Source organism: Mirounga leonina, unplaced genomic scaffold (genome assembly GCF_011800145.1).
Source record: "Mirounga leonina isolate KUSES-001 unplaced genomic scaffold, KU_Mleo_1.0 Mir_127, whole genome shotgun sequence".
NCBI lineage: Eukaryota > Metazoa > Chordata > Mammalia > Carnivora > Phocidae > Mirounga > Mirounga leonina.
The window spans coordinates 61,364,674-61,388,123 of NW_023270316.1; the positions used below are offsets into that span (position 1 = coordinate 61,364,674).

The 23,450-nt window shown below is 41.6% G+C and overlaps 1 protein-coding gene across 4 annotated transcripts; it reads right to left on the reverse strand.

Moving 5' to 3' along the window:
- Nucleotides 1-269: 269 nt before the first annotated feature.
- Nucleotides 270-22,898, reverse strand: NEK3 (NIMA related kinase 3). 4 transcript variants are annotated; one of them, XM_035003476.1, is made up of 16 exons: nucleotides 22,835-22,898; nucleotides 19,871-20,043; nucleotides 17,790-17,883; nucleotides 17,605-17,702; nucleotides 16,453-16,536; nucleotides 15,616-15,683; nucleotides 15,436-15,522; nucleotides 13,357-13,411; nucleotides 10,371-10,571; nucleotides 9,903-9,975; nucleotides 7,569-7,615; nucleotides 4,503-4,602; nucleotides 3,836-3,979; nucleotides 3,228-3,362; nucleotides 1,265-1,391; nucleotides 270-848 (listed from the first exon to the last, which is right to left on the reverse strand). In XM_035003476.1, the coding sequence occupies exons 2-16, from the start codon at nucleotides 19,985-19,987 to the stop codon at nucleotides 764-766; spliced, it is 1,515 nt and encodes a 504-aa protein (XP_034859367.1). In that variant the 5' UTR covers nucleotides 19,988-20,043; nucleotides 22,835-22,898; the 3' UTR covers nucleotides 270-763. The 4 variants fall into 4 exon arrangements, with proteins under 4 accessions (XP_034859367.1, XP_034859366.1, XP_034859368.1 ...); XM_035003475.1 differs by having other exon boundaries at nucleotides 7,569-7,618; XM_035003477.1 differs by lacking the exon at nucleotides 3,836-3,979 and having other exon boundaries at nucleotides 7,569-7,618.
- Between the last annotated feature and the right edge of the window lie 552 nt (nucleotides 22,899-23,450).

Sequence of the window (23,450 nt, forward strand, 5' to 3'; positions counted from 1 at the left end):
CACAAGTTGGCATCCCATTAGTCCATTAGTTCCATAGCACTCTCTACTTTCCAATACTTTCCACCTTTGGCCTATTTCTTTCTCCTGCACAAGATTGCCAGCTTCTGACAAGATCTGTTCTGCCCCACTGCCCCCCCTTCCCACAGCTGATCCTCTGACCTGGGTGCCTCTGTGCATCCTGTGAGGGGTGGTATTTAAGGATGGCGGGTCATTGGGGAAGATCATGGATCACTACCCAGAAACGGGCCTTACTGGAAAACTGCGCAACATTATCTTCCAAGTAAATTTATTTAGATCCTCAAACCTTTCATAAATGTAAAAAGAGTTACACAGCAACTAAGCACCAATCGTAACAGTGCAGAAATAACATGATGGGCTGCTGCCATGGTCTCTGGTCAGCACCTTATGAGGAAGGCATTATCACCCTCATTTTAGAGTCGTGGAAACTGGGGCTCAAAGAGCTTAAATAATTGCCCACAATCACACAAACTGTAAGCAGTAGCATCCGATTTCTGTTCCAACTGCAAAGCCTGAAGCTCAGAGCCATTCTTCCACGCCTTTTCCTTTCAGTTCAAAAACTCATGAGAGTTACAGATTTTTTAAGCCTTGTGGTACTAATCAGGAACAATTTTAAATATTCACAGTTTCCCCCTCTTCATTCTGTGCCCAAAGAAAACTGAATCCCGTGAGCTGATATTATCCAAACATTAATTCCCCACTTTAAACATCTACCCGATGTGACAAAGGAGCACTTCCTTGGGCGTTACCCATCCAACACTTCTTGCCAGCCAGCTCGCTGCTTCAGTTCTGACACCCAGTCAGGCCTGGCGTCATCCTCCTCAAAGTCCCTGTGAAGACACAATTTCAATATTAAGCCTCCATAGCAGGGGCATGGTAAGTATTTTTTGGTGGCTCAAAGCAGAACACTACCATCACAATATTTACATTTTTAAAAAATGCGCTCCATAAGGCAACTGACCAGAGGAAAAACATTGTTAGCTCTTCCAAAGGAATACTTCTTTCATGTTTCTAGAAAATTTGCCAATAAAATCCAATATATTAAAAAATACTAAGTCCAAGCTGAACGGTTGAACTCAGGAATTCTATGATAATACCGTAACGCATTACTCATCCCAGACAAAAGATCAAGATATGACTATTCATTTGTGATGTCGAGTAATATAACCAGCTCCTGCTAAACCTGAAATTAAGGTATGATTTTCACACACAATGGCCAGAGCCATGTAGGTATATCCCAACATACGTGTCCTCTGCATCCAGTCTAGGTTCCAGTCTCTCTGGGTCCAAAATGACAGAATCGTGACCTCCATCCACACTGTCTGACGCTTCTGTTTCTTCAGACAGGGGGCCCTTCAAGAACCCTTCTGGACCTTCAGAGGAAAATTATGCCAATTTTAACAGTAGTGGCGTAATTAGTGAATGTCGGACTAAAATCCTCCAAAAGCTTGCTGGCTCGCTGAGGACAATGGTATATTTCTTTTGTAGCACCTTCCCCATTACAGAGCATGATTTCTGGCATGAGACAGGCCCGTGAAGCATCAGTATGGGTATTAAATTTAAAAACAGTACTTTCTTCAAAAGAAAAATTTAGAAAATCATAATTAAAACCTTCAAATGCAAGAACCTATATTAAAGTTATCTTTGGATCGTCGTCTTCCAGTTGTTTTTCTTTTGAGCTCCCCACCCCCAACTTTTTCCCATGATGGGGAATAAAATTAGGGAATGGAGACCACATGCGTGCTTTCAAAAAATTTTCTAGATGGCAACTGCTTTCAGATTTTTGCTCACACAACAGTAACCTAACACAAAAATGTGGGCTACATCTTTACAAAATCCTTTCATAACAGACCTATGACATAGGTTTTGAACAGTGAACAGGGACCAGAAACAAAATCCAGGACCTACAATTGCTACAACAAAATTCACAACTGTTAACCTTCCTTAACACCATCCTTCTATGCACCCACCTCTGCTGGGGTACCTATGACAATCTGCGTACAGCTCTATCAGAACACAGCTCTAAAAATTCACCTACACCACTCTAAACCTCTCTCCTTGAGTGCTGGTCTCCCACCAAACTCCCCCAGGGAAGGAGCTGTGTTTTATTTATTTATTTATTTTTAAATCTTAACCTGGCATGTTTGGCACTCAATAAATACTGACCAAATAAACAAAGACAACTAAATCTGTTAAAATAAATATGGCCAAGATTTGCCACAGCATTACACGCTCTACTGGCATAATTTATCTTAGATCTTCACTTAGCAAGATGGCTTAATAATTGAATTATCAAAATTATACACACATGTACACACCCTTAATGCAGTCCTTTGGCCTCGATTCCTACAGATAGTATTATAAAAGGTAATTTTGTGCAATTTTAGTGAAAATGTCTGTAGAAATGATAAAAAAATCAAATCCTAATTACTCCTCTTTCTTAAGGTCTATTCAATACAGCAGGATTCAAGCACAGAGCAAAAGAAATCTTGAAATTCCTCAAAGTTTACTATGATGGAGTCTGAACTGTAAAGTCAGTAAGGCAGTGGTGTATTTGCGTGGTTAAAAATGGGCTACTCTTCAAAGTAGTCCCACAATTATTAAAACAAGCAAACAAATAAGCAATTAAAAGTAATGAAGCTCCACGGGAAATTTTAATTAGAGCTCAATACTGGCTAAAAAAGATGCAAGAAAACCTAGAATGTACAATGCTATGAATCATTTTATAACTTTAAAATCAAAGTCTCTGGGAGGGGCGAATAGGGAATTTTCTTTAAATGGGTACATGCTCTCAGATTCAGAAGGTGGGGAAAGTTCTGGAGATGGATGGTAGTGATGGCTGCACAACGGAAATACACGTAATGCCCCTGAACTGCACACCTAAAAATGGTTTAAATGGTAAATTTAGTTTATGCATGTCTTACCACACTTTTTTAAAAAATCAAAGGGGAGGCGCCTGGGTGGCTCAGTAGGTTAAGCATCTGCCTTCGGCTCAGGTCATGATTCCGGGATCCTGGGATTGAGCCCCTGGGCTCCCTGCTCCGTGGGAAGTCGGCTTCTCCCTCTCCCTCTGCTCCTCCCCCTGCTCATGAACTCTCTCTCTCTCAAGTAAATAAATAATATCTTTAAAAATAAATAAATAAATAAATTGAAGTAAAAATTTAAAAAAATCAAAGAGTTTCCACAGGTAGGTAATAGACTTGAGTCACCTGGTCTATATATTGTATATGTTTGAAACGCCAAGCTGAGATCTGCATTCTTAAGGATGTTCATCAGAGTTTCTGGAGTCTCTTTCAGCCACTGCTTACGGGTGTTATTTTCACTGTACTTTATTACAGAACCACCTAGTTGTGAAAAGGTGACAGTTAGGGCCACGTAAAAAAGATTTTCAGCATATATCTTCCAGACTGTATTTTAAGCGAAGTTAATTGTATTTTCCTCTCTACTAGAATCTATTTCACTCACCTACATGAACACTGCTCTGATATGCGACACCAAATATCTTTTACAGAGTGACATTAAAACAACAACAAGAACAATCTCTAGCCCATTAAACAACCATGAGAAAATGCTCTGTAGTGGGCACCTGGGTGGCTCAGGTGGTTAAGTCTCTAACCCTTGATTTAAGCTCAGGTCATGATCTCAGGGTTGTGGGATCAACCCCCACATCGGGCTCCACACTGGGAATTGAACCAGCTTCAGATTCTCTCTCCTTCTGCTCCCTCTGCCCCCCATCCCAATACTTGCTCTCTCTCTTAAAAAAAAAAATCACCTAAAGAAAATGTTCAGTAGTAACAGCGTTCAACTGACTACTAACCTCTCTCATCCCCGGCTGCTAAACTGGAGGAGAGTATGGCTGCATTTTCCAAAGCCGTGAGAGCTGTGCTGGGGACATTTTTCTCCCACTGTTGCCTGACAGGACTTGGTGAACTGAGTTTCCTCAGATGGACTGATTTATTATCTGATTTTAAAATGTAAAAAAGTATTGCTAAGCATATTATTTATCATCTATATGAACACATATACTTGAACAACTACATAGAAAGAAGTCTTTCTTTTCTCTTCCAAACTCAAATCCACTCACAATGTTCTTCAAGTCTAAGCAGTAAAGGGAATGAAAAAAAAAAAAAAACCTCCAAATGAAAAGGTAATCTTTAAAGTGAATTTTTAAAAACACATATATATATTATACAATGTACAAGAATGAAGCCCCAAGAGGTTGTATATTTCTGCACATGGTTTCTATGACAGAGAGTGCAAGAAATACTGTTTTTTTCTAAAGGCTCTTATTAATAAACACTATTCTCTTTTTTTTTATGAGTAATAAAGTATTCCTATACCATTAAATAAATCACTGGATAAGCAAACAAAAATCTGCCTGTCCACTTGTTTATGACACCTATGACCAGTAAGATGAAAATTAATATTCCTTCCATATTCCCCAATTCCTTACTTATACAACAATTAGAATTTGAATAACTTACCTTTTTCTTTGTTTACTGTCCCCAGTGTACTTTCAACTGAATTTTTATTAATGTTTTCTAAGTTAGTGTGACTGTACTTTCTAGCTTCTTCTTCCCTTGGCTTTAAAAGGGATTAAAAATACAGATTAAAAATGCTTAAAATGCTACAAACAAAGTTAAAGTAGGCAAAGTCAGCTATCTTAATTTTAAATAAAGATTAATGAATTTAAAAAACATTAATAACCATAGAACCCCATACATCACTGTATGTTATATGTCATACATATTTATATGTAAGTTAAAAACCATATACATACATATATATTAAAGTCATATATATTTCTAATCCTGATTTTTTTTTTAAAGAGAGAGTGAGAGCAAGGGGCAGAGGGAGAGGGAGAGAGAGAATCCCAAGCAGGCTCCATGCTGAGCGCAGACTACGACACGAGGCTCAACTCACAATCCAGAGATCGTGCCCTGAGCTGAAAACAAAGAGTCCGACGCTTAACTGACTGAGCCACCCACGTGCCCCTATATTACTAATCATTAATATTGATCAATGCAAATATGAAGAGGATATATAAAATAACAGAGGTATTTGAGAGGTCTTTATAGAAGCAATGAGTAATGAAAAATTTCAGTATGGTTTGCTGTATTGGGCTTTTCATGCTGGAATATCAAAATGAGATTTTTTTTTTAAAGATTTATTTATTTGACAGAGAGAGACACAGCAAGAGAGGGAACACAAGCAGGGGGAGTGGGAGAGGGAGAAGCAGGCTTCCCGCCGAGCAGGGAGCCCGACGTGGGCTCGATACCAGGACCCTAGGACCATGACCTGAGCCGAAGGCAGACGCTTAACGACTGAGCCACCCAGGCGCCCCTCGAAATGAGATATTTTATAAAGTTGCTATATATGGTCAAAATGTTCCCACTTCACCTGAGTGGCTCAGTTGGTTGAACATCTTGATCTCTTGATTTCGGCCCGGGCCATGATCTCAGGGTTGTGAGATCGAGCCCCATGTAGGCCTCCACAATTGGCAGGGAGTCTGCTTGAGATTCTCCCTCTCCCTCTCCCACACCTTCCCTCTAAAAATAAGTAAATAAAATCTTTAAAATGTCCCCACTTAATTTGGTATTCTTCCAAATTATCTAAGCTCCTGATTTCATGAAATATAGTAACACACTGTCTAGATGCCATTAAATCTGCATGTATTTTGAGAAGGAATACATTTCCTATGCCTAGACAGTTTCCAGCATATAGGCTCTCAATGATTTGTGGAGTGAATAAATAAACAGTAGGCTGTAGCTGGAACTTTGTTCTTATTTCTATACAGTGGTTCTCAGACTTCACTCCCCACCGCGCGAAGGGCCCCCCCATAGACAAGTCAGAATCGCGGCGGGTAGTGGTGATGAGCAGTTTTTAAAAGCCCTGAGGGCATTTTGATGTTGCATCCAGGCCGATGGTCACTGCTGTACGGACTACAGCCTCAAAGAGCGCTCCTGGCTCGGTGCCACTCGGCTCTGCCCTCACACCGTCACACCTTGCCGGCTTGCCCGGGACCTTCTTCCTACCTCAGCTCTTCCCTTATCTGACCAATTTTCTGGCTCTCTCTTCGTTCTGCTTACATTTTACCCTCTTTTCATCTGCGAGAACACATAGATGTGTCCACTGTAGGGGGTATTAAAACGACAGGGGTGGTTGCCTGGGACAGGGGTCAGGATTGTCTGCAAAGGGCCCTGAGGAAACTTTTTAGGAGGCTGGGATTTCTAGATCTTGATTGTGGTGGTGGTTATATGACACTATAAAATTTCCAAATTCATCAAACTCTACACTAATGGGTAAATTTTACTGCATATAAATTGTGCCTCAATAAAGCTGGGGAAAAAATAGATATTCTCACACAAATAAAAAAAAAAGTACAGGGGCAGGATCTATTCCATTGTGGCAACATAATGGTGGGATGCTGTTATTTATTTACTGCCAAATCTTCATTCCAAAAAATTTGACAAGTTTAATTATTAGTATATTCCATAAATAGAATGATTTGTTGTTAGTACATTTTTTCTTTTTGGAATTAAAAGGTGGATGAAGAAAGAAAAACAAATCATGAGTAGGGCACGATTTACTGGGTTGAGCTTGACAACACTCGGAAGTAGATCCGCTGTTCTCTTCAGGCCTTTACTGCAGCTTTCGTGTCAAAGAGCTCACAGCCGCCCAGGGCAAAACAAGACAAACAGGACCTTGAATGCCAGGCTGAAAAATGTCAACTTGGTCTGTCAGATAATGGGGAGGCAGTAAAAGTTCCGAACAGAAAGATGTCAAGAGCAAAATACAGATCTAAATATCCTTTAGCCATTAAAAGGAAAATATTCTGATACAGGCTATACCATGGATGAACCTTAAAAATACTATGCTAAGCAAAATCAAAACAAAACAAAAAACAAAAAAAAAACCCTACGCTAAGCAAAAAGATACAAAAGGACAACTATTGCATGATTCCGCTCCTGTGAAATATCTGGAATAGGCACATTTATAAAGACAGAAGGTAGGATGGAGGTCACCAGGAGCTTGGGGTGGCGGTGCCGGTCGGGGAGGAATGGGGAGTTACTATATAATGGGCAGAGTTTCTGTAACAGGGTGATGAGAAAGTACTAGAAACAGAGAGCGGGGATGGTTACCCAACACTGTGAATGTGATTAATGCTGCTGAATCGTATGCTTAAAAGTGGCTAGGATGGGAAATTCTGTGTTATATATGGTTTACCACAATGACAAACAAACCAAAAGCCAAGCTAAAGCAAGATGTTCATGACTGAAAGCAGAACACAGTTCTCTCACATCTACATTGAAACCACTGGTCATCAGTAATTAAAAACAGAAAAACAAGGCACATGAACCAAATGCTCGGGGATCTCCAGCAGCTCAGCTGACGGCGGGGGTGACAGCCACCAATTACTTCTTGTGCCAAAGGCCGAGAAACTGCTGGCCGGGAGGGACCAGGCCCCAGTCTTACAAACATCCCACGGAACCCAAGAGAGGGGAACCCAAGAGACAGGGGTTTCATAAACGTAATTTCCAAGCTCTTACCATCGTGGTTGCTTCATTTTCCAAAGCTATCTTGCTTCTGCTGGGGTCTGCTTAAAAAGAAAAGAGAAGGTAGGAAGAGAAGGCATGCAGAGGCTCACGTGATTAAGTTCCTCATGTGATGTGCAGAAAGCCCAAAAGACAAACGAAGTTTTTGAAGTCCAAGAGCCAAAGCCTTAGCCTGAATAGTGATATCAAGCTTTACCCACCAGGTAATTTATTTATTTATTTATTTATTTTTAAGATTTTATTTATTTATTTGACAGAGAGAGACACAGCGAGAGAGGGAACACAAGCAGGGGGAGCGGGAGAGGGAGAAGCAGGCTCTCCCCTGAGCAGGGAGCCCGATGCGGGGCTAGATCCCAGGACCCTGGGATCATGACCTGAGCGGAAGGCAGATGCGCTTAACGACTGAGCCACTCAGGCGCCCCTATCCCACCCAGTAATTTAACAGAGGCTGTTTCTGCTGTTTTATTCCTAATGTTAACATCTGAAAGGTAGGGCATCGTGATTCACTCATGCCTGCCCATTTAGGCACTAGAAGCTGAGATACTCTGCCTCCCTGGGAGGTCACTGTCACCTCCAGCTCAGGCTAGGTATGGCGTCTGTGCTTTTCCTGACAGCTATGACAGCCCATGGAACAGGGATCCCTCGTAAGAAGGGAGCTGCTTGTTCCCTCACGAGGCACTGGTGGCGGCAGTCAGCGAGAACCCGGGCGCGATCCCTTCGGGAAAAGGGGCTGATTTGCCCAGTAGAGCCCGGCCCTCCATGCTCCTCATTCATTCAACATTGTAAAAACTTTCTGTCGAGCACCTGTGATGACAGGTGCGGAGGATACCACAGGGAGTGAATAAGACACAGCCCCTGCCCTCACGGAGCGTTCACTGTTCTGGCGGAGACGCCAGAAGACACACGGTCTGTCATGCTGGCCTTTCTCCACTGGTTTATTCCTCTTTTTTAGGAATGGTAAGACTACACTTAGCCAAACTATTTTGAAACTTTTCTTAGACTGGCTTTTATTGTTGTTGTTGCCTAGCATTTTAAAACTAATTTCCCACTACCCTGGGATGCGGACAAAGGCTACAAAATAGTACCTAACGTAAAGTTAACACTAAAGCAAACTGTGGAAACAAAGGCAATTGGCTACCCCTTAAGGAATGGAGAAAAGCCTGAATTACAAGACCAAGGGGTTTGCATTACTAAAAGGATATACAATCCTACAAAAATAACATTTAAAATTGAACTGTCAGAAAACAGTAGGGTTTTTGAGTGTTTCTTGTGGAGTATGTAAGCCCGAGAATAGTGGGCACCAAACAATGAAGGTTTGCAACATGTCCCTACAGTGAGTGGATGATCTATTTCTGTCTTCTCTCTTACTCTGGTCGAATCTACCATCTTCGGTGGATCTCATCAGATGGAAGGTCTGAGTCATTGATGACAAAAAGGAATAAAAATAGGGGCACCTGGGTGGCTCAGTCGGTAGAGCCTATGACAAGTCTTACTCTCAGAGTCGTAAGTTCGAGCCCCATGTTGCGCATAGAGTTTACTTAAAAAAAAAAGAAAAGAAAGGAAAGGAAAGGAACAAAAATAGCTTTGAAAAAATTAAGAGATGACAACTTCCAAAGAGACAATAAATTACATTTGAAATTTGTTCAGGATCGACTAAATATGTATGGAAATTTTGTGCAGCTATTATGTGGACAGCAGACAGTTTCAACTCTTGAAAAAAGCATTTATTTATTTATTTATTTATTTATTTATTTATTTAAAAAAGAGTTTATTTATTTATTTGTCAGACAGAGAGAGCACACGAACAGGGGGAGTGGGAGAGGGAGAAGCAGGCTCTCCACGGAGCAGGGAGCCCAATGCGGGGCTCGATCCCAAGGCCCTGGAATCATGACCAGAGCCGAAGGCAGATGCTTAACTGACTGAGCCACCGAGGTGTCCCAAGGCTCTGCTTTTTAAAATTTTGTTTACCAGATGGTTCTTTGGACACTTGAGGATAATTTCCTACAAGATTAACATTGTATTTTCATGGTTAGATTCCCAGGCCAGGCCACAGAAGCCTTCTACCTGACCAAAGGGAACATGGTACTAATAATGAAACAGAGAACAATCTTTACATCATTAAAATCTCCAAACTAGGCTCTTTGATCCCTGGAAAATTAAAAGTATAAAAATCAGCACAGAATTACATCTGAAATAGCAATAAGAAAATTTTAATTTCAGGAGATCTCTGAAATTGTCTCTAGTAACTTGAAAATGATATTTTTCTTTTTTGTTAAACTACATTTTAAAAGAAAATTGAACAAAAAGTAAGCGTTCTAAAATTCTTACCTTTTTTCCTTGGTGTACTATGCTTAGAGTTTTTGGTTTCTTCTAATACCTGCTCGCCATATTCTGTGATGATCTGAAAATTTCAAGTAGAGAATTTAAAGATGTGAGGTAAGGTACACTTTTCTTTAGACACTGCCACAATGTCATTTAATTATCAACATTTCTTCCTCACAATCATATTTACAATTGAAAAGTAAAAATGCCATTTAGAAAATACCTATAATTTAGACACACAAATAGACGTTTTTACACGTGTAGAGAAAGATAAGAAAGGTTACACAAATTCTCCCTGTGAGTATTCTCAGGGAACAGCATTATGGAAGGGAGAGGAGGGAAAGGAAGTTTTTATTTTTTGGTATATTCTTCTGCATTATTTGAATTTTTACAAGCATGTACTACATGTTGTGTTTAAAAGATAACGAACCATTTGACCCTACTTGAAAACCACTCCCAGTCAATCTAACATACCTCTGGGGGTAAGCACTTGCGGACAAGCCGAGCCAAAGAGCCTCTAGAGAGCAGTGTTGTAGCGGAAGGGCGATGTGAGGGATTCCTTTTAAACATCTGCTTGATCAGATGCTGGAGTTCACAGGAGTACTGAGACGGCAGTGGGCCCAGGGACCCCTGACATATTTTGAGAATAAGACTTTTCCAGCTGTTTGCCTGAAACTAAAAAGTAAAACTGAACTGTAAGAACAGAGACAAGGCAAGAGTGGAAGAAATTATCAGCTCAGTGGAATTTTTATGAATTAATTTAATTTTATAAAAGTATCTGCTGCCTGGTCATTTTTCTTCCCAGAGAGAGCCTTAAGGTACTATTCAAAATCTTACGGTGGGTTCAGAAGGAAGGTAAACATAAACAGTGCAAAACCTTCCCATCTAGAGAAAGGGTTAGCATTGATTCCAGCTTTGGATACTTTATCACTTATAATCAATGTGTGTGCAGATACACATTTTTAACATATTTTAAAAATCAAAGTAATGCATACGTGTAGCTTTTTAAGAAGTCAATGGTACTAACAGGCTTACAATAAGTGTAACATCCCTTTGCTTCATTCCTCCCCAGAACCCCCTAGTCCTGCCCCCTTGTGATATGCACTCCAGACTATTCCAGCTTTAAACGTCTACTGCCAGATCCCTTTTACCTTTCATGTCATCAAAGTAGCTATTAAAATTGGACAAGCAATAGAATGGGAATCAAAATGACATGCCAGAATAACATGTAAAAAAATCTTCACTGTAGAATAAACACCGAAATTAACATTAGGTGTTAGTCTTGGTGATGCTTATGTAAGAGCATGTTCGCATTCTGCCTTGGAAATGCACCCTATTAATAAAATATGCAAGTGAAGATATGAAAAAGGAAAAAAAGTCAACATAACAAGGGAAAAATTCAGGTAGTGAAAAATGAGACTGAATCTGCTTTGTCTCTGGCTTTTGAAACATTATACCAGGTTTCTGCATTTCCTAAAGGTTTGAGAACTACTTTTGCCTCAAAGCAGATGAGAGAACAGATTGTGTGCCAAATATCAGGGCACTTAATTCTTATTCTTGTTAGAAAAAATAAGAACATGTATATGAAAGTTCACCAAAAAAAAAAAAAAAAAAAAAAGAATCAGGGGAATAAAGAATATAATAAGTAAGATACTGGAGTTTTAAAAATAATCTTATTTGTATAAAACAGTGGTTCTCCACTTGGGCTGCACATTAGAATCACCTGTTTTAAAGATTTATTTATTTATTTGAGAGAGAGAGAGACAGAGCAGGTGTGAGCAGAGAGAGGGAGAGGCAGAGGGAGAGGGAGAGAATCTCAAGCAGACTCCGAGCTGAGCTGAGAGCCCCACTCAGGGCTCAATCTCATGACCCTGAGATCATGACCTGAGCTGAAACCAAGAGTCAGACGCTCAACCAACTGGGCCACCCAGGTACCCCTAGAATCACCTGTTCTATAAAACACTACTGTCCAGGACACCCTCATGGGTTTCAATTCAATTAGTGTGGCATGGGCCCAGGCATCGCCATTTTGCAAAGTCTCCCAAGTTGTTCTAACGATGCAGCTGGCGCTATAAACCACATACATTCGAGGAAGACAGCATGTGGTTTCAGTGTGAGTGCCTTTCACCTAGTGGTGGTGAAGGCTTTTTCTCCATCATTCACTCTCATATTTCTCAGGCCCATCTGTAAAGATGCTTGCCGGGGGTGGGTGGGGATGGGCGAAACAGGTGGAGGGGATTAAAAGGCACAGACTTCCAGATATAAAATAAATAAGTCACAGAGATGAAAAGTACAGCACAGGGAATATAGCCAATAATATCGTAATAACTTCATATGGTGGCAGACGGTAACTATGGTTACCGTGAGCATTTTGTAATGTATGTTAAGTGTTGAATCACTATGTTGTGCATGTGAAACTAACATAATACTCTATGTCAACCATATTTCAATTAAAATTTAAAAAATGAAAAAATGCTTGGTTAGAGCTAAGTTTCACTCTGTACCCAAAGGACAGAATTTATTTCTATGAAAAGCTAAGACTTAATAGGGACGAGTGCTATGATTGTTCGTTCTGTGTAATAAATAACTGCTAAATAAGCCGGCCAAATTATTTAACCTCTTTTTTGTTAAACTAATTCTTAAAATATCTTGAAAAAAATAAATATAAAAATGATTTTTTTTTCACAATAGCCAAAAGGAGAAAATAACCCAAATGTCCAACAACAGATGAATGGATAAACAAAACAAGGTATAAACACATAATGGAATATTATTCAATCATTGAAAGGAATGAAATTGTGACACGTGGTACAACATGGATAAACCTTGAAAACATTATGCTACATGAAATAAGCCAGACACAAAGAGAAAAGTACTGTATAATTCCGCTTACATGAAATATCTAGAATACGCACATTCTCGGAGACAGAAAGTGGATTAGAGGTTACCAGGGGCTGGAGGGGAGGGATGGGGATGGAAACAGGTATGAATTCATCTGTTAGAAGGCGGAGGAGGGTCAGTAATGGATCCTCCAGACCAAGAAGGTACTTTAATACTGAAAAACAAAGCAAGCCACTCCATACCATTTACGGAGAGTTTTATGCAGGGTAATTACCGACAGGGGCAATGGGCTGGGGGCAAGACGGGCAGGGGAATGCAGGGCTTACACAGCTATTCTCTGCCCTATTCTCCACCCCTTCTCCACAACTATCTGGACCTTAACCCCCAGCTTCTCTGAAGGGAGGGGCATGGTGGTGAGGTCACGAGTTAGTTATCCAAAGTGATACCACCTGTGCACCAGAGGGAAGAACAAGATGGCAGGCCAAAGATGGAGTCAATGCTGTCAGCGCTCCTACAGCGTCCGAGGGAAGCACACAGCCAAGTGGAATCTGGCACATTACTAAGGACTTAGCCAGATATGACAAGAGGCTGCCTTTTCCATTTTACACACCATACTTACTGGATGCTTAAGGGTACAGAGCTCATACAGAATGCATCCCAAGGACCAGATGTCACTGGAAGCATAAAGAAGCAACGTAATGACAAATGGGTTATGAGTGATTATATGAAATATAAAAGAAAAGAAAAACGAAAAATTACCTTTAATAAGAATAAAAATCACCAGTAATTCCTAGCTATTAAAATAAAATACATAAGTGTGATCTAATACTTAGGTACTTACTAACAGTAATGTTCACAGTAAAACTCTCTGCTCCCAAGCCCCTACCCTCCAAATCAGGGTGGTTCAGATATCATTTCAGCAGCATTTGGTACGGGAGGGAGTATTCGTGGACTCAGACTGTGATAGTTGGAAGAAGGGCTTTAGGAGTCATTCAGTGTACCTTCCACCCAGACCATCTGGGAGCAACCCCAGGCCTTTTGATCACACCTCCTGATAAATAGCTCTTTACCTTGGGCACAGCCTGTGCCCCTGTTGGATGGCTCAAGGAATAGTGGTCTTCCTTATCAAAGCCAAAATGTGTCTTCTGGGAACCCTCATCCTTGTTAGCTCTACATTCCCAAACGAAGAGAATAAGACCACTCATTCTTCCACAAAACAGTTCTTCAAAACTCAGGCAGGAGTCCTATAGCTTGCCCCATACGCCCACCCTTCTTCATACAGAGCATTTCTGTTTCCTCCATCATTCTCATTACCTAGTTGTCATGTCCCAGACTTTTTCTACGTGATATTCTTTGCATTTTAACTAATGGCTTTAATCAATGGTTTCCCCCAACTTTCGATTTTTTTAAAATTTCAAACGTACAGAAAAGTAAATGTCCACATGCTCTTTCTTAGACTCCCCTACTGTTAAATTTGCCACGTTTGTGAGCTGTTGCCCTCTTCCATATATATCTGAACTTCTTGAAAAAAAGACTGCAGACACCAAAGACTTCACCCCCAAACATGTTAGCATGTATCTCCTCAGAGCAAGGATACTCTCCCTCATAAACACAATACCATTGTCACATCCAAGAAATTTAACCTTAATTCAATAATATCATCGAATATTTGTCCAAACTCAAATTTTCCCAATTGGCCCAGTAAGTTCCTTTATAGCTACTCTGTCCCCAATGCACTCAATTTTACTCTTAAAAGAAACTATTCAGTATGGATTATCATATTCTTTCCAGAAATCAGCTCGACAGAAGGTAACAAGAGCCTGTAGGTGTTTCTATTTCTAGGAATTCATGCCAAGAATGTGTTACAAAATAATGACCTATTTATGTACAAAGGTCTACTAATCACTACACTGTTTATGATACTGAAAATTGGAAATATATCATTAGACCAACAAAAATATTTGTGAAGACTTTAAATATGTGGTGATATGAATATGATATAATATAAAATTTTTTAAAAAGCAGGATGCCAAGTTATATATAGAATACATAAACTAGGTTTAGGCGGGAAAGTGAATGGATGGAAAAAACACCAAAATGTTATTAACAGCAGTGAAAAAGTAGGTGACTACCATATCCTTTCTTGTATATCTCTGTATTTCCAATACTCCCCCTGCTCACCCACTCCATCAATGGGCACGTTATTACTTATAGTCAGAAAAATACTATGTTTTAAGTCATAGGGTCTTAACACCATCTTCTTTTAATTAATGAACCTATCAGGCAAGTACTTATTACCAAGTCCTGCCAATATTAACTCATTGACATAATCCAGTGGTTCCCGAATTTTGCTGCATACTGGAATCATTTGGTGATGCTGGAAAATTACCGCTACCTGCTTCCCACCTGAGCTGCGGGACTTTTACAGGTGAGAGCAGCAGAGTGTGAGAAGCAGGCATGTCATTCATACTGTTCCCTAGAAATGACTAGCCTTTCCTTTGGCATTTACATTTAGCTCCTTTCAGCTCTGATTAAAACAGTTAGAAAACTGTGACTTTCATCTAGAAGCCTGGGCGTTTAGATTCTACACTGCTTTCAAATATATTTTTCAAAAACCAAACCTGACTTGTCGGCTACAATGCCTGTCACCAAGCAGTCATGCCTGGGACTTCTTGTACCAAGTGAAAACATTACTTACCTTTTATTGTTGTAAGGCATGTTCTCCCAAATTTCTGGCGGCACGTAATAAGGTGTTCCCACATATGTACAAGCAAATGCCATAGGACTAAAACCATAAAAAGGCAAAGCACAATTACAGCGCATTCCTGAATAATGGATATTTTGATTGCTGTCACTACTACAGAATAGATATACATACCTGGAGAGAAGACGGGCAGATCCAAAATCTCCCAGTTTTACTTTTCCATTTTGGGTGAGGAAGATGTTCTGCATTAAAAAAGAAGGCTGAGATCATGTCTTGCATCATTCACCCACAAGGCAGAGATCTCCGGAGAAGCTGTCTTTCAAAGCCTGCTGATGATGGAGATTAAGGGTAGAGATGCTGACAGCTGAGTCCCGGAGCGGAACAAAAAAGGGTAAGATACGCTCTTGTTCCTCTGCTTGGGAATTCAGGATCACTGCTTAGAAATCAAACAAGTGAGCATAAGATTTTATCGGCAGACGGGCACCTGGGTGGTTCAGTCGGTTAAGCGTCTGCCTTCAGCTCAGGTCATGATCCCAGGGTCCTGGAATAGAGTCCCGCATGGGGCTCCCTGCTCAGCAGGGAGTCTGCTTCTTCCTCTACCCTTCCCCCTGCTCATGTGTGCTCTTACTCTCTCTCTCTCTCTCAAAAAAATAAAATCTTAAAAAAAAAAGACCATATCAGGCAGAACCTGATGGAGCGCCTGGGAATGTGTCAGAGGGACTCCATGGGGCAGGTCCAGGTCTCGACGATTTACCTTCTGAGAACGTATGGTCTGGTCTTAGTCAGCACTCGCAAAGAGAGCTTGAAACCTATTAACATACACTAGTAAAGAGATTTAATGATCTTTCTCAGGTAGTACCTTACTTGGCTCGTATAAATATTAGGTTGACAAATGTTTCCAGGCTAAATGAAAATGTCCCAAAAGGAAAGAGAAGAACACAGACAAAAGACCGAGTGGAATAGTTTTTGTTTCTGTTTTCGCTTTTAGGCCCCAAAAGGTATTCCACTTACCTTGGACTTGATATCTCTGTGTAACACACGTTTCTTGTGAATGTGATTTACTCCAAGGCACATTTGTGTAAACCAATTAAGTATCTGTAAGGAAAGAGCATGCAGTAACTACAGGAATGCAGTAACTGGTTCGTGTTAACCCCAAATCCCAAAGAATCGTCTCCAGGCATTAGTTGACCTGGATTTTCCGTAATGTAAGTACAGAACCCCTAAAAATTACATACTTCAACTAAGACTCCATGTTGCCTGGAGGAATTCAGAAAAACTGAATCCCATGTTCCATCATCTTGTGTATGATCTAAATAGCAATTTAGTTCAATAAAACTCCCACTATGGTTTTCTTGAATTCAACCAAACAAAAGTATTTCTTAAATATATATATAAAGGTAGTTCACCACTAAGGAATGAGTATGTTACAACTTTCTGTAATCATTATGTCAGATTTTCATTTGCCTTTTCAGAATGTTAATTTATTAACATTAAAAGATTTCATTATATTGTCAACCATCCTGTGAGTCAGCATTTTCTTCTTATAAATCCCTAGTCAATAGTACTCAGAATTTCTAAGTACCTAGGGAACCTATAATTAAATATCAAACTGATTTTTTTTTCTTTTTTGCTATGGAGACTCATTCATTTGAAGCCAAGGTTGATCTCCTTCTCTGGAATCCATATTTTTAACAACACAACTTCTAAATAAAAATATTTATACCAAATGCTTTTATAACACGTTATACCCTAAATCAAACTAAGTCCCACTCAAGGTGTTTATTTAAATATTTTCCTTAGTCAAGTCATTCCAGTAATATTTAATACACAATTTTCCTTTAAAAAGGCAGGAAGTACCAGACTTAAAGGAAAGTGCTAAATTGTAAAAGGAAAAAGTGTGAGAATAGGTATTCCCATCACACAGGAATTTGGGCTTCATTCTTCTGATGCTCTAGTCATGCAAAATAAACTGTCTTCTACAATGTCAGTACAACAAAATTTAAAATTTGAAATATATAGAACAAAATAGGAGTAATATCATTCTGAAACTCTTCTAACATAGAAGTTTTATTCCTTGATATTTTATAAACATATCTATTGAACTTGCTGAAAATACCTCAGGCAGCCACCTCCTGTACACAAAACAGTAACACCATATCTTACCATATCTTCAGGAAACAACTTTCCTTTCTGATGCTTTATCTTTTGCATTAGGTCCCCTCCGTCACAATATTCCATCACAATATACAGGTGTCCCTCAGCTAAAACAAACAGAAGACTCTTGAGGAAAGCCTCGTGGCCATAAAATAAATTCCACAATGTATTTATTTGGGGGAACTCATATTTACCTTCAAATGATTCTTGAAAGGCAACAATATTGGGGTGTCTCATTTTGGCTAACAGAACAGCCTCCTTCCTAGAATTCTGTGTACCAGAGAGAGACTAGAAGAAGATTTAAATAGCATAAATGGAACACTTCATTTTAAAATGGATAGCTTTGAGAGCTTTATAGAAATACAGTATACAGTTGACCCTGGAACCACATGGGAGTCAGGGACAGTGATACCCCGCCCCGTGCAGTCGAAAATCCACTTGTGACTTTTGACTCCCCCAAAATGTTAACTACTAATAGCCTTGGAATAACATGCAGAGTCAATTAACATATATGCTGTATGTTACATGTATCATATAATGTATTCTCACAATAAAGTAAGCTAGAAAAAAGAAAATGTTACAGGAAAATCACAAGGAGGCGAAAATACAGGATTGTACTGCATTTACCAAATGCAAATATTTACAGGACTGTACTGCATTTACCAAAAAAATCTGCATGTAAGTGGCCCCGTGCAGCTCACACCTGTGTGGTTCAAGGATCAAGTGTGGTTTGTATATGTCAATGCCAAAGGCAGTTTTATAGCAACGCACTGTGACCCAACTTATGTTTATCAAACTCTGGAGAAAACGTGGTGATTTTTCAATTATGGCTATATTTTGCATGCTAAAGCTGACCCCTTATATCCTTACAAGTATAGAATGTAAACCGGTTTTCACATCATCCTCATCATAACTGATGTGGAGAGCCAGCATGCCATTAACCATAGTATATCCCTAAAGAAAAACTAAGGTTCTCATGTCTTACTGTCTGCATCACGTTTCCAGCCCACTGGCCCAGATGAAAAAGAGACTGGTTTGTTAGTGCAGTAAGGATGGAAGAAGATGGTTTACAAAGCTAGTTTCCAAAACTGTTTATCCCCTAACTTACTTTCCAAGCACAAAATCCCGAATGACTTATCTTTCAATTAAGAAACTGCTGTTGGGGGCGCCTGGGTGGCTCAGTTGGTTGAGCGACTGCCTTCGGCTCAGGTCATGATCCTGGAGTCCCTGGATCAAGTCCCGCATTGGGCTCCCTGCTCGGCAGGGAGTCTGCTTCTCCCTCTGACCCTCCCCCCTCTCATGTGCTCTCTCTCTCAAATAAATAAATAAAATCTTTAAAGAAAAAAAGAAACGGCCGTTGGAAAAAAAAAAGGAATTAAAAAAAGATATTTAAAAAGGGGGCGCCTAGGTGGCTCAGTAGGTTAAGCCTCCAACTCCTGATTCCAGCTCAGGTCATGATCTCAGCGTCTTGAGATGGAGTCCCCTGTTGGCCTCTGTGCTCAGCGGGGAGGCTGCTTGAGATTCTCTCTCTCCCTCTCTCTTTCCTGCTTGTGCTCTCTCTCTCTCTCCAAAATAAGCAAATCTTTAAAAAAAATGCAAATTCACAGGCCCATCTGGACCTATTCAACCAGAAACTCAGGGGTGGGCGCAGCAATCTAGGTTTTAACCTCCAGATGACTTTGAAGCCCACTCGAGAATCACTAAAAGAGGTCAAGAACACCATGGGGAAATAAATACTTAGAATTCTGAGAATTTTATTAAAATGTATTTTTAAAAAATTAAGATACTCTTAAGCAGCCTCCATGGCACAAATTCTCTCCTGTGACAACTATGATAAACAAGGATAAGGCAGCACCTTCCTCACCTTCCAGGGAGATAAAACCCAAAACTGATCCACAAAATAGCTTCCCTGATACCAAAGGTTACATGTTAGGTTTTTGCTCTTCACTGTATTTTTTTATGCTCTATTTTCATTAATATGGCACCTGAGCTGCTTCTGGCAAAGCTTCTTACCCTCTTAGGTAGGCAAAATTGGAGATTATTCATTGAGATAAAATAAACAGCAATCGCCACCTAGACTATTTTTCTCCCTTTGTGCTAATCACAAAAATTACCTAAAATCCATATAAAATACATCAAGATCTTGTAAAGCTAATGAATAAACCCATTACATCTTTTGCACGAAAGAGCAATTCCATGTTAAATCTCAAGAACTCATTTTCCTGGGCAAATTACATGTCCATTTTCAACTTGAGCTAATGGCTTCAGCAGTGACCTTGGGAAGCCTTATTTCCTTCATGGCAAACAGCTGATTACTGCTTTCCTGCTGAACCAGAAGGGCTCGGCCGAAGGAGCCCTCTCCGATCACTCTCAGGACCACGTAGCCATCCATGCTGGGGCACCACGCAGTCCAGCTCCACCAACACGGTCACCACGACCTCTCCCAAACTGTATTCAAAAACAGAAACGTTGACAATTAAATATATTTTCTTTTTTTTTTTTTTTAAAGATTTTATTTATTTGACAGAGAGAGAGAGCGCGAGAGAGGGAACACAAGCAGGGGGAGTGGGAGAGGGAGAAGCAGGCTTCCCACCGAGCAGGGAACCCGATGCGGGGCTCGATCCCAGGACCCTGGGACCATGACCTGAGCCGAAGGCAGACGCTTAACGACTGAGCCACCCAGGCGCCCCAGACAATTAAATATATTTTCAAAAGGCAGAATGAATTCAAAGTAGCTCAAAATCACCACGATAGGACAACAGCAATTTATTCCTTTATGGGCTGAACAGCTAGACCCTGAGCACCCATGCCAGGTTTTACAATCCTGAATACAAAATACATTTACAGACTGTACTGCATTTATCAAAATAGCCGCATATAAGTGGCCCCATGCAGTTCAAAGCTGCGTTGTTCAAGGGTCAAGAGTGGTTTGTATACGTCAATGCTAGAGGCAGTTTTATAGCAGTGCACTCTGACCTCTCATGGTCCCTGCTAGCATGCCTGCCCCAAAGCAGATGGGACCTCAGACCTCAACAAATGTAGGGTGATGAGTCTTACAGAAAGAGTTATGCTGGCATATGGCAGAAATATCCAGAGGAGTCGGGAAAATGATATTTAACTGAAGCCTGAAGGATGAATGGAAGTTGGCTAGGCAATGGGGGGAGGGAGGGAGGGTGATGTAGGCAGAGCGACTGGCCTATTTAAGAGCAAAAGAGATTGTGTTCAGTTCAAGGAATTGAAAGAGGACTGTCACAGGCTGGTGAGGCAGACAGGGCCTTATCTGAAGGCCACTGTAAACCAAGCTCGGGTTGCTGGATTTTATCCTTGGGGTAATTAATGTGCTGTCTCTGAAGGATTTTAACCAAGAGAGCATATTAGAAAAAAATCACTCACTATAGCTGCAGAGCAAATGGACTGCACACAGGAGAGAACAAGAGGGCTGGAGTGGGACTCCAACAACAGAAAAGGCGGGAAAATGGCGATGGAGTGGAATGGGGATGGTGGCAATGGGGACGAAGAAAACGAAAGGAAATATGTGGAAAGAATTGGCAAGATTTTTGGTGACAGATTTATGGGGGACAAGCAGGGAGAAAGGGAAAAGGTAGACCTCCCAGGTTTCTAGTGTAAACTGGATGAATGATACCATTCCCTGAGAAAAAGGAAAAGCACAATGGTTGTGAGTGTGTGTGTGTGTGTGTGTTTCACTTTTCTGGCAGTGGGAGTGTGGCATGGGTGCCGAATGGCATGGTGAAGGCAGACATTTGTTCCTTTTAGGATCATGTTGAGCTGGAGATGCCTGGGATTAAGAAGAGATAAGCAGAGTCTTTGAACTTCAGTCTCCCTTTCCGTATTTCCCAGATGAAGCAGCTAGCTGGATTGGTTCATAGGTAAAGGAGACTGAATATAAAGTTCCTAACACTTTGCCTGGTACAGAGGAGGCCCTGGATAAATGGTAGCCATTATTATTATTAAAACCTTAGCAACATGATGCATTAAAAAACAACAACAACAATGGAATGAATTAACTTAATTTTCAGAAAGCCTACTTGTAGTGTTTGGTTTTTTTTCTAATCACACCACAAAGAATTATGAGGCACAGAGAGCACGGCAGGTAAAGCAAAAATCACAAACTAAAACATACACTACAGCAACCTGTAAAATGTCGTTTGTATTCATGTGTGTCATAGAACCACCCTGCAACTTTAGAATTAATTTCTCCATATTAACCAAATTAGAGGCATTGTGTTCAAAAACAATTCTTTTCAAGAACAGTCAGGTCTTTCAGTGTATTTAGGGATCTGAAAGAAAAAAGTTAGTTGCCACTATTCTAACTGGCCCTTGGTAATACCTGATTTAACGAGGCGGCCAAGGGCGCCTGGGTGGCTCAGTCGGTTAAGCGTCCGCCCTCAGCTCAGGTCAGGATCCGCCCTCAGCTCAGGTCATGATCCCAGGGTCCTGGAATCGAGCCCCGCATCAGGCTCCCTGCTCCGCGGGGAGTCTGCTTCTCCCTCTCCCTCTGCTGCTCCCCCTGCTCCTGCTCTCTCTCTCAAATAAATAAAATCTTAAAAACAAAATACAAAATACAAAAAACAAGGAGGCCAAGTTTTCCCATATTTCTATTCTTTTATTCTTCGGGGTCTTTATTCTATGTCATGGACAGTAACCGATAAGCAAGAACCACCACTGACTTTTCTTAGCTGAAAACCAGTATTTATTTGGTCCTTTCTGCCCACATCTGCCCGTTCGTTACTCAGTATGACAGCCGTAAGATCAGTAAAAGACCTGTATATACTGAGCGTGACGGAGTCCCTTTGCATGCTCCTCCCAGTCAAACACGAGTAAAATGATTTGGAAATGGCCAGAAGTGGGCTCACGGGGGAGAAACCTTGGCGCGCAAGCTGAGAAGGCATGCACGCGGGGACCGCACCACGGGGGAGGCCGGCGGCGCGCAAATCCTTCCTGCCGGGGACCCCGCGCCGCCCCCAGGCTGCCCCCAGCGCTGGACCCGGCGCCGCGGCGGGCGCCGAGACGACAGAGGCGGCGGGGGCGGGGGGGGAGCCTGCGGGCGAGCGGCCCAGGCCCGGGGCGGAGCTGGGGCGGGGATCCGAGAGCGCCGAGAGCGGGTCTCCCACTCGCCCCCACCGCGCGGGGGCGCCGCCCGCTCCCCAGGCCCCAGGCCTCCACCACCGGCCGCGTTCCTTCCTCCGGACGCTCCCTGCCCGGCGGCGGGACCGCTTACCGGCTTCCCCGGCGACCGGAGCCGACCCCGGCGTCCCCGGACTAGCGCGTTTCCGCCGGGCGGGCCCGCAGGTCGTCTCTCGGGTTGCCGGTGAAGGAAGGTTCTCGGGTTGGGCGGGAGGCGCTGTTATCGGAGTAGCCGGGCCTACTAAGGGCGCGTTTTAAAACTGTTGCTCCATAGCGCCCTAGAACAATGCCAGTATTTTTGAGGGAAAGTGTCTCCCAGCAACATGAGTTTTGCCTGCAGGTTAAGCGGTAAGTTTCTCGGGCTCAGCACTCCGCTTACTAGGTGTGGGATCTTGGGCAAGTGTGGAAGGCGCAACAGTGAGTGGCCCCCGAAGAGATGTCCACATCCTTCTCCCTGGAAATTGTGGGTGTTAGGTTCCATGGCAAAGGGCAGTTAAGATTGCAGGTGGAATTAAGGTTGCCAACCAGCTAACTCTAAAATACGGAGATGATTGGATTTTCCGGGTGGGCACCTCCAAGTGGAAGAGAGGGGCAGAGTGGGGTCAGAGAGAGATTTGAAGATGGAGGATAGGGCCACCAGCCAGGGAATGCAGGAGGCCTTAAGAGGCTGGAAAAGGGGGCGCCTGGGTGGCTCAGTCGGTTAAGCGTCT